This window comes from Macrotis lagotis, chromosome 3 (assembly GCF_037893015.1).
Source record: "Macrotis lagotis isolate mMagLag1 chromosome 3, bilby.v1.9.chrom.fasta, whole genome shotgun sequence".
NCBI classification, from domain to species: domain Eukaryota; kingdom Metazoa; phylum Chordata; class Mammalia; order Peramelemorphia; family Peramelidae; genus Macrotis; species Macrotis lagotis.
Genome location: NC_133660.1, coordinates 293,745,732 through 293,757,840, shown reverse-complemented (window position 1 = coordinate 293,757,840; position 12,109 = coordinate 293,745,732). Strand labels below are relative to the sequence as shown.

General features: G+C 35.3%; 1 protein-coding gene across 1 annotated transcript; it reads right to left on the bottom strand.

Annotated features, from left to right (window-relative positions):
- Positions 1-10,798: 10,798 nt before the first annotated feature.
- Positions 10,799-11,758, bottom strand: LOC141516726 (olfactory receptor 10Q1-like). The gene has a single exon (XM_074227718.1). The coding sequence runs from the start codon at positions 11,756-11,758 to the stop codon at positions 10,799-10,801; it is 960 nt and encodes a 319-aa protein (XP_074083819.1).
- Between the last annotated feature and the right edge of the window lie 351 nt (positions 11,759-12,109).

Below are 12,109 nucleotides of genomic sequence, written 5' to 3'. Positions count from 1 at the left end.
TCTAGATTTTGTAATTTATTGTCCTCTGCAGTTTTCCTCAAGAAAATGAGTTTATGAAGCAATGGGGGTTAGAAAGACTTTTTTAGAGGGGAACAGAACAAAGACAAAGTTAATGGGCAGTCAGAAGCTTTTGGATTTTCAGTTTGAAGGGTATATATGTTACAGTGGGTGTGAATATCATTCTCTTGCCCTTCCACCCAATAGAGACAAATTCTGAATCCTTAGTTGTAGTCACTGTTTCTAGATTAATTCCTACTACAGTACAAAGAGATGGCGTTACTTGTTTATTGCAAAAGGAGAGGGTTGGACTAGATCTCTGATATCCCCTGACAGTTTAAATCTAAGATCTTGTGATCTTCTAGGATCAAAATTGCCTCCCAAAACATCAGATTAACTGACTGGGTCATGGCCTAGATTTAGGATTTTCTAAGAGAACCAGTTTTTTTTTTTTTAGCAGATTAAAGTGATGCACGTGTCCTGCAATCCTGTCCTGTGGGAAGTACTGTCATTATTCCAACCCCTAAATTAGGGTTCCTGCTCAGCTAAGACAACTGAACTTATTACTATTTACCAGGGATGTAGAATTTGAAACTACAGAAGGAATGGGAATAGTCTGGATTGAAACATAATATGTTTCCTTTCCCTCCAGCATTTGATGCCAGTAAGGGCCAGAGATTTCTCTCAAGTTGAAGTTGTCTGGGCTACCTGAAGAGTTTTCTCCATTGATTGACTAACAAATATTTATTGAATGACTCCTGTGTCCTCACCACCCCATAGTATGATGCTGTGTGAGATAAAGAGGAGAAAATGATGTGCCCTAAGGATTCAGGCAGAGAATGTCAGAGTTGAGAGGGGTCTTCAAGCGCATAATGTTAGACCTGAGAAGGAAACTGGGCCAGGGAATGTCAGAGCTGGAATGGACCTAAGGAAACAGAATTTCAGAGCAAGAAGAGATTTCAGAAAATAAAATCTCAGATTTGGAAAAGACCTTTAAATTTACAAAATGGGATGTGTCAAAGTTGAAATGTATCTTAGAGATCATTAAGTTTAACATTATCACTTTATAGGTGAGAACACTGAAGACCAGAAAGGGGACCTGACATTTCATAGTTCATAATGAATTCCATAGAATATATGGGATTAGAGCCCAGAATATTTTAATCCCTGTTAAGGCTTCTTTTTTCTATACCACTCAGCTGGTATAATATTTATTATCAGTCAATCCAAAAGCATTTTTATGTGCCTAACATAAACCAGACAGAGTATGTTGGGAAATAGGAAGAAGCTATTAAATAGATGGAACATCAATTCAAAGTGAATTAATATACACTGTTATTAAACAAAAAGTTGGAATGGCAATCAATACTAGTATTGGAAAGGATCAGGAAAGGTCTGAAGTAGGAGGTGGTGCTCAAGCTGGGTCATAAAAGAAGAGCCTCTATGAGACAGAGTTGAGAAAAGAGTACTTTCCAGGAATGTGAGAAGATGAGTGCAAAAATGCAGAGATGGTAGAAGTAAGAGGAACAAAGAGAAGGCCAGTTTGGCTGAAGAAGAGAGTTCATAAAGATGAATAATGTATGATCCTCTGTTTTTGGAGAAGGCTAACATTTTCAGCAACTTCAGCATTGAGTAATAGAAACAGCAGGTCTGTAAACTTAGAACTTAGATGAATCAAGAACCAAATAGGAGCCCCTGAACTAGTTATGGATGTTAATTTTCTATCAAATAAAATGAGGGTTTTGTTTTAGATAACCTTAAAGATTGCTGTCACCTCTCATAAGTCTATGAAATCTCTGAGATCCTTCCTCCCTGAGGGACAGGAGATGCAAGACCTTCTGGTCCAATTCCTCTCATTTTACAGGAGAGATCTAGGTTATATGACATACTTTTACAGAAATAGTGACCTACAATTGGAAGAGCCCTGAGAGATCACCTAGTGCAAGCCTTGTTATACAAATGAGAAAATGACACCCAGGGAGGAGAAATGATTTGCTTAAAGCTACATAGGTTGTAAATATCAGAAGAAGCATTTGAACCAAGGTCCTCTGACTAAGGAACCCATGTTCAATTCTCTATGGGCCTCAGTTTTCTTTTCTATAAAATAAGTGGGTTTGAATTAACCAGTAGTTTTGAAAAAGTGTGTTTTAATGACCTCTATATTTCCCCTAAGATCTGTTTGGGATCTTTCAAAACAATTTACATAAAAATTTTAAGACACTTAACATTTTAATATACTAATAATCATAACATAAACAAAGACTCTTGGGAGGCCTCAGTGATTTTGAAGAGTGTAAGGGAATCCTCTGAGAAGCAGTAGAATACCTGATTTCTAAGATGCTTCCAACTGTAATTCCAGACTCCTTTATTCAGGCAACATAATGAAAAAAAAAGAAAAAATGATATTCCCATATTACCATTCAGAGACTTTGACTCTATCAGCCATTTAGGGAAAATCTTGGCTTTACAGGCTGCTTCTGTCTTGAGGTGCTCCAGGGATAGTGCTCATGGAACTCTTTGTGATTATTAATTTTGTTCTTGAGTTAAATGGAATGAGAACCCATGACCTTCAAAGAGGATAGGGTTTCCTGTAGGCAGAGGTCTTGGCTGGTGTATGGACTCCCTGCCTCTGCTTCCAAACTGGATTTCATTCAGCTACAAATGGAGAGAAATTTCAGTATCCTTCAATTTAAGGGCCTTCAAGTACAGATGCTTTTTGGGTAATGCTCTTCGCAGAGTTTTCTTAGATTGTGGTTCAGGTGTATTCTCTGAGTCAAGTAACCTAGTTACCTAACAAAGGACCTCTATGTCCTTTGATAGGCCAGACATTGTCTTCCTCTCCAGGTTATTTTGGGCCTTCTTTCAGTTCTCTCTCAGGGGAATCACTCACTCAATCACAATGTTTTTCCCTATGGCTGACTTTAAGTAGATCTGAGATTTGGGGCAAACATTCTGAAATGAAAATGACAAAGACAAATTAATGGGCAGTCACATCCTCTTGGGTTTACTATGTTGAGGCCATAGGTGGTATGTAGGGACTAGGAGGAGGTAAATTTGTCCCCTATCTGCTCCCCATAAGAGACTTAAGCTGTGTTCCTAATAATTCTCTCCAGTGGGAAATGATAAAATGCAAACTCATGGTAATTTAGGATTCATGGAAAGTTTTAATATCATGGAAAGAGTTCTGAATCTGGGATAGAAAAAAGCAGGGAAGGAGTAGAGAATCAGAGGTCCTGGATGACTGGGTTGATTAAGAGTCCCAGCTTGACTTCTAAGTCTTTTATTTCAGTCATTATCTCAGTTAATATCAGAGATTACCTTTGATCCTTGTCTTATAGCCAATAAAATAAAATAAACAATACTTCAAAAATGACTTCATTTGATAGTTCCTGAATGCTTGAAATTGTCATTTGTATCCAATAATAGCTCTTAATTGTTTGCTATTGAATGAATAAATGAGATAATTATATTTCACTTCTCTATAAATGTCTGCAATCCATAAAGTCAGTTGTGTTCAAACTTCTCTAAATTTCATATCTGTTCCAGTGTCATTATCACAAGGCTGCAAATATTGTCTGAGACATAGTGTGTGTTCTAGGTTCCTTATAGAGTCTGCCAGTATCAGCTTTAGACTATTTTAAATGATTTATTGGTGACTTTGTCTGCCTCTAGTCATTCCTCACTTCAGTTTATTCTCTGTTCAGTCAATAAAGTGGACTTCCTAAAGTGTGGGTCCTATTAAACTCAATAGTCTCTAGGGCCTCCCTATGGCCACAAGGATCAAATAAAGAATTTTTTTGCTTGCCATCAATCTTCCCAACTGAACTCCTTGCTCCCTTTAAAGTTTTCTTAAACATTCTCTTCAATAGTTAATCTTTTAACTAGTTAGACTGGACTTCTGATTGTTCCACTAACAAGATGCTCTGGTCTTTGGGATTCAGGTGCCTTAGGTGACTGTCCCCAATATGTGGAATGTGCTCTCTGCTCTGCTCCACCTGCTGACATCTTTCAGTTCCTTTAAGTTACAATTCAATTCTCCTCTTTCAATGGAAACCTTTCCAATCTGCACTAAATTCTAGTTCTTCCTTTTGTTAATTATTCCATATTTATTCTATGCAAAACTTGTTTCTCTATATTTATTGTCTAATGGTTTTTGCCCTTAGAAAGATAAAGTCCTTGAGCTCAGGGACTGTGTTTTGCCTCTTTTTATATCCTTAATGCTTAGTACATTTCCCAGTACATAGTAGGTGCTTAAAACATGCTGACTGATTGATTGAGGAAAGACTTGGTCTGACAGACAAGAATACCTAGGTCCAAGTTCTACGTATGAAACCTCTGTCTAGTCATTTCCCCCTCTTGCTCTAGGAATAGTAGTCACATCTGGATTCTCATTTTTTCCTGGAAAGAGTATTGCAAATACTGATGGGTATATAGTTCCACCCAATCATCTTTTGAAACCCGCCCCCAAACCCTCCAGAGGCAACTCTCCTTCCAACCTCTTTATGTCCTATCTCTCTTATTAAAATGTAATTCATTCTTCTATCCATCATTCCATCCATTGAACATCAAATTATCCTAAGTAGATTTCTAAGATTCTAAATTGAAGACCACGTACTAACTCACTTACTTTTGGAAAGGGAATTTTCTCATTGTACATTCTTAAACCCATAAAATCACAGTTTGTATTAGAAAATCTCTTACTATATCTAGAAAATTGTTTAGCACAGGGTGATTATATAATGAATAGATGATGAATAAATTAATGATTCAGTCTCCCATTACTTCCTTCAAAGAAATCCACAGACATGCCTTCTCTCTTAAGCTATTGACTTCATGAATGCCACATTTCATTCTCCAAACATCCCAGGGAGGAAGGTGATATTATTTTCCCCATTTACTTATGGGAAAATTATGGGAAACAGAGGTTAAAAGTGTTATGTAGCTTGTAAGTGTCTGAGGCTACATTTGAATGCTAATCTTCTGACTTCAGCCCCAAGTCTCTATCCACTAGACTTCTTTGGTCCCAATGTCCATAGACATATGCAATCTGATGATATGTATGACCAAGGAGTAACTATGATAAGAGATAAGGGGAGTTCTTCTAGTTCTGGGAGAATCATAGGGTTTTGCCTGCTTCTGTTTCTTAAGTTCCAAAGTAATGGGTCTAGAAGGATTCTCAGGGGATCCACTTAGAATATCATCCTTAAAGAGTTGATATTTGGAATTTATTAAATTGTATGGAACCTCTTCAACACCAGGGGTTCATAATCTAGATGTCAAGGAATCAATGAAATTAGATATATAACCTCATCTTTCTTTTCACTTACTACTAACTGAGATTCAACATTGCACACAGGTTTTTTTTGAACATCAATGAGATAGCAGATGTCAGGAAGATTTGCTACATGAAACATTGTGCTTCCTGGTTCGAGTTGATCTCATGGCTTATTTGAAGCCGACTGCTGCTTATATGCTGATCATGCTTTAAGAGATCTCAGTTTATTTGACAACAAGTCTATTCAGATCTTGTCCCTTCACACTCAACAAATTGTTTCTCTTGATAAATTCTATTTCTGGGAATCAAATACCAGTATTTTGTAGTGTCAGCTCAAATTCTCATTTAGACCATGAGGATGAGGATGGTTGAATATGTCCAAATTTGTCTATATGTATATATATATATATATATATATATATATATATATATATATGGTGACAGACATATAATACACACATTTATATATATATAATATATATATATGCATTAATATCCATTTAATTGTAGAAAAATGATGAGACATTTTGTGGCATCTGGGATTTGGAGTCATAGAGCAAGAACTGTCGGGAGGGAGTTTATAGTTATCATGACCTTTGAATAAAGAAGAAGACCAAGGGGTGACAGGGTTTGCTTCATGATCACAAATGCCAAATCCCTCTATCACTAGGTTATTATATGGTTAGAAGGAAATGGATCCCAAAGTTCAGAAGTGATTGACCAAAACCAGGAATTGCAGCTTTCAAGAAAGTTTCAAAAGATGGGCATGACTACGAAAATATCAAACACTTTTCATACTTTAAGGAATTACATAAATATTAGCTTCTCTGAGATTCATTTTTATTATTCATAAAATGAAGAAAATAATAACTGCAGTATCACAGAATTATTGTGAGGTTCTACTCGCATGATGAATATATTTATTAATATTAAAATCCTTTATACATCATTATTATGATCATAATTTTTCCTTTCCTTATCTTATACTTGAATGTGTACTGTAGAAATATTCCTTGGACAAGTTACTATTCGTCTGTCATTCTTTTATGTTTAATAGTTATCGTATAATGTCATGAAAGTGTATAAGTGATGGTTTTTGCAAGGTAATTGAATTAAATTTGTTGAGACACAATATCATCTTTTATGGGTTCACTGTCTAGAGGACAGAAACAAGGTTGATTTATTTGATACTTTTCTTAAATGGTTTGATTCTTTCTGTTAGGACTACACATTTCTACAGCTTTTCATTCTCCATAGACTGGGGCTTTGGCCATTTGGTATGGTGACCAATTTGTTTCTGAATATCAATGTTGTAATAATAATAATGATAATAATTATAATAATAATACCTTTAATAATAGGGAAAAACTCAAGAATCACTCTTCCAACCTCTACATGCATTGAATATACAAAATAAGAATAGAAATAACTCTGGGTTCTAGATCTTTCTTCAATATTTCTATTCAAACCCAGATTTCAGTTTGTTTTCCCCCCAATATTAGTTCCCAATGATTATTGCCATAGTTCCATTTAACAAACTATAAGGATGAATCTCTGTTACTTTATTACTGGGTAAAGAAAGGGGGTTCAGGATTTCACTACTTACCATTTGACTTCTGGTAAATTTCATCTCCCATATTTCTGGTAACCTATTCTCCTGAGCTATCAAAGCTCACAAAACAGCGAAGAATAAATGCAAAAGGCAAAGGATAGAGGTCCTGACATATTGAGTTCATAAATGATTGGAGATACAGCATGTTTTCCATGGTTCCAAGTAGGAAAACCAAACTGAACCACATAAGAACAAGAACTCCCTTTAGTTGGTTAGTTCCATTTGAATATCTCTTGTCCAGAGGCAATCAAAAAGAATCCTTTTTCTAATGTGGTTAGAAAAGTAAAATCACTTGCCAAAATATAGTTTATTGAGTCCATTCTTGGATCTAGGCTCCATCAGGAGGCTAATATCAGTGTTATTTTCTATACCTATCACTAGACTTTCAAATTGCTCTGTGAAGTAATTTCTTTGTGTTCCAAAACCATTTCTACAAATGTTGAAAATATTTATCAGATAACAATTGCTCATATTTAGATAAAGGTTTGGACAGCTAATTGGTGCAGTCAATAGAGTTCTGGAATCGGAGTCAAGAAGACCTGAGTTTAAATGTGACCTCAAACAGTAGTTGTGCGATTCTGGGAAAGTCATTTAATCTGTTTGTCTCAGTGTCTTCATCTTTAAAATGAACTGGAGAAGAAAATGCTCAAAACACTCCAAAATTTTTGCCAAGAAAATATAATATGGTTACAAAAAAGTCAGACATAAGTGAAACAACTGAACACCAACAACATTAACAAGATTACTAATAACAAGATTACTAATATAGTAGATAATTATCATTACTTTGAAATGTGAAATTGGATTACTAGAAAATAAAATTGCTCAGATAAACTAAGATTCTACACAAAGTTAAGATAAGTAAACTCATAGTCTGTAGGATTGCAAGGAATCTTAGTCATCACTGATTTTAATCACCTCATTTTAAATGTGTGAAAATTGACTATCATAGGACATAAGTGATTTGTCTTAGTTAACATAAGGATGAGAAAAAGAGACAATATTTTCCCTCTGAACTACTGAGTCCATATCACTTGTCTAATCCACAACATCGTGCCTTTATCATGGAACTGGAGAGGATGCTGTGTACCCAAGTAGGTCTCAGACTATATTGCTATAAATTGATATTTCAGATGGCTGCCTCACAATGAATGGTAATGTAAATGGTAAGTCATCACATATCAGCAATCAGTATTCTTATTTTATACATTTCTGTACTCTTAAGTAACCCTGATAATGGCAAAACTTATTTTGAGAAAATTAGAGATTAGAGTTGGGAAGGAAGGAACAAAACTTACTCTTTGCAGATGACATGATGGTACAACTAGGGAACCCTAAAAAATCATCTAAAACTATTGACAACAATTAGCAATTTTATATATATATATATATATGTATATACATATATATATATATATGTATATTAATGGCAAGGTACAACAGCAAGAGTTAGAAAGAGAAATTCCATTTAAAATAACTTCAAACAACAGAAAATACTTGGGAGTCTCAAGGCAGACTCAGAAACTCTACAAAACAACTATAGAACACTTTTCAAAGAAATATAATCAGATCTAAATAATTGGAAAAATATCAACTGCTCATGGTTAGGCTGAGCTAACATAATAAAAATGACAATTCTAATTAAACTACTTATTTAATGCCATATTAATAAAACTTCCAAAAATTACTTTAGTGAACCAGAAAAAAATTAAAACTAAATTCATATGGAGAAACAAAAGTCAAGAATCTCAAGGGATTTTATGAAAAAAATGCAAAAGAGCCAACTTAGCCTTACCAGATCTAAAATTGTATTATAAAGCATCAGTCATCAAAACTGTCTGCTTCTGGCTTAGAAATAGAGTGTTGGATCAGATGGTGCAAAAGAGACATCAGGAAATGATTTTAGTAATTTGTTGTTTGATAAACCCAGTGTCTAGCTTCTGGGTTAAGAACTCACTCTTCAATAAAAACTGTTGGGAAAATTAGAAGTTATTATGGCAAAACCTTGGATTATATCATACTCTATACTAAGATGAGATCAAAATGGGTACGGGATTTAGACATAAAAGACATAAAAATTATAAGCAAACTAGGAGAATGAGGAGTAGTTTACCTGTCAGATCTATGGAAATGGGACCAATTTATGGCCAAGGAAGAGACAGAGAACACCATCAAAAACAAACTAGATAATTTTGATTATATTAAATTAAAAAGCTTTTGTACAAACAGAACCACTCTAACAAAGATCAAGAAAAATGTAGTAGTAATTTGGAAAACAATTTTACTAGTGTTTCTGACAAAGGACTCATTTCTAAAATATATAGAAAACTGAGTCAAATATATATATATATATATATATATGTATATATATATAAAATATATAAAACAAGCCATTCCTCAATTGACAAATGATAAAATAATATGCAAAGGCAATTTGCAGACAAGGCAATCAAAGCTATCTATAGCCATATGAAAAATTGTTTTAAATCATTACTGATTAGAGAAATGCAAATTAAAGTATCTTTGAGGTACTGCCCCACACCTCAGATATATGTTATGAAACACTACTGTTCTATTAGAAACCAGGAGGTATGGGATTACAGAAAACCCTGGGAAAAAACTTGCATGAATTGATGCTGAGTGAGATGAGCAGATCTAGAAGAACCCTAACAGCAACCCTGGGATGATGATTAACCTTAATGGAGTTGCTCATTCCATCAATGCCATAATCAGGGACAATTTTATTATATCTGTATCCAGATAAAAAACTGTGGAGTTTAAACAAAGACCAAAGGTTATTACTTTCAATTTTTTTTAAAAAATCTGTTTTATGTGATACATAATTTTGCTATCTCTAATGTTTTATTTCTTCCTCAAGGATATGTTTTAGATCAATTTAGATCACTGGATATCATGGAAACAATGCAAACATTATCAGATTGCCTTTTGTTGGGGGGAGGGAGCGAATGGAGGGTGGGGAAAATCATAAAATTCAAAACTTTACAAAAACGATAGGTAGAAACTATTGTTGTATATAATTCAAAAATAAATAAAATATTTATATAATTAAAAAATAAAGTTCTTTCATAGAATTAAAAATTAGTTATTTAGTATATCATTGTATTTTACTTCTGACAGCTTTGTAAGAAATTCTTTCCATTAATGTAAATAGAAACTACAACCATCATTTATTATTTTAGAACTTTCATGGAAAACTGTTAAATGATATTGTGTTATTCAGTTAATATTTCCTAATATGTGATAATCTTTAATAATGAAAATGATGATGATCATGGAAAAGCAGTCTCATTTCTATGGGCATATTATTATGGCTCCCTCCTAAGGAGACTGATTTCATGATAGCAAAAACCTAACAGGACCCAGGATGGGAGAAGCACATGGCAAAATGCCAAGGTTGCTTAGTATGCAGTAAGGGAACTCAAATTCCACCCTCAATTATACCATTTTCTAATTCTGTGAAATGGCTATGAACTCATTTTCCTTCCATGGATCTCAGCTTTTTCATATATGAGATATGGGCATTCTAATGCTTAATGTCTAAGGTGCCTTCCAGCTCTAATCCACGATCCTATCATTGTATATTCCGTGAATAGACAATCACTACAATGGAGGATATGCAAGGAGTATGGCGGGTCAATTTAAAAGTGGTTGTCTGTTTATAAAAAAGGTTGTGTTTAATTAACATTTGCTCTCCTGAATGCAGTCTCAAAAAAACCCCCAATGGTAATATGGATTAAATCAAGCAATCAAACATTCAGTTGGCAATCATTTATTGAGCAAATACTTAGAAACTAAAGAAAATAAGGAAGTGTAAATTGGTGAAAACGTTACTTGGAGTGGTGTTTTTTAAAGATTCTATTTCTTAACAACCATGAGACTCCTGTGCTGTTCCTTCATAGATTCTCAGAGGCTGCCTTTTTGCTCATGGCTTTTTTCAGAGCATTTTTGACATCCTTGTTCCGTAAAGTATAAATGAGAGGGTTGAGGAGAGGAGTGACGAAAGTGTAGACTAAGGCAAGATGCCGATCCTCATCTGCAGGGGTGCTTGATGGGGGCCGAAAGTAGACCAGGCTGCCACAGCCATATTGTAACAGGACCACAGTGAGATGGGAAGAGCAGGTGGAGAAGGCTCTCTGGCGACCCTCAGCTGAGGGGATGCGCAAGATGGTGATGGTAATGAAAGCATAAGAAATGCAGATAAGCAGGAAGGGGGTGGCCAGGACAAGGATGCTGATCACATAGAGGACAGCCTGTGGTGCACGAGTATCAGCACAAACTAGTTGTAACACTGGTGGTATATCACAGAAGAAATGGTTGATCTCCAGGATGTGTCCACAGAAGGGCAGAGTAAAGACCAATGAAGTTAGTGGCAAGGAAAGGAAGAGAGCCAGGCCAAGGGAACCAGACACCATTTGGATACAAAGCTGTGGAGTCATGATGAGAGTGTAATGTAGGGGATGGCAGATGGCCACGTAACGGTCATATGCCATGACGGCCAATAGGAAACAGTCAGTACTGCCAAGGGTGGCAAAAAAGAACATCTGAGTTCCACAAGCAGCCAATGGGATGGGCTTTCTCTCCATGATGTTGGAGAGCATCAGTGGTATCAACGTAGTGGTGTAACAGATCTCCAGGAAGGACAGATTGGACAGAAAAAAGTACATGGGGGTATGCAGGGAAGTGTGTGTAAATACAGTCCAGATGATAGCAGTGTTCCCACAGAGAATCATTACATAGAGAAAAAGGAAGAAGCAGAAGAGGAGAACCTGGATCTTGGGGGAAGAGGTGAACATATGGAATACAAACTCAGTTGGGCCAGATTGATTGAGATGGAAAGTATCAAGAAAAGACATGTCACCTATCAAAAGAGAAATAGAAAGTAAAGTTTTATTACTGGATTTCTTGATAATATCTGTAACTCTCAATTTTGTTTCTAGAATCATATACTGATAGAATTTTGAACTTTCAGCATGCATTAAGAATCTTTTGGCAATTGGAGGTCAGCTATGTGATGCAGTGGATAGAGCACCAGCCCTGGAGTCGGGAGGACCTGAGTTTAAATCTATGTGTCCTTGGGTAAGTCACTTAACCCTATTGCCTTAAATAAATTTAAAAGAAAAAAAAGAATCTTTTGACAAAAGCAATTTTCGCTCTTTGGTCCTCAATTAAATTGGTTTGTGGACAGAATGAGATTTGTTGACATC

Coding starts and splice junctions, on each gene's coding strand:
- LOC141516726 (XM_074227718.1), bottom strand. CDS start 11,758: ATGTCTTTTCTTGATACTTTCCATCTCAATCAATCTGGCCCAACTGAG.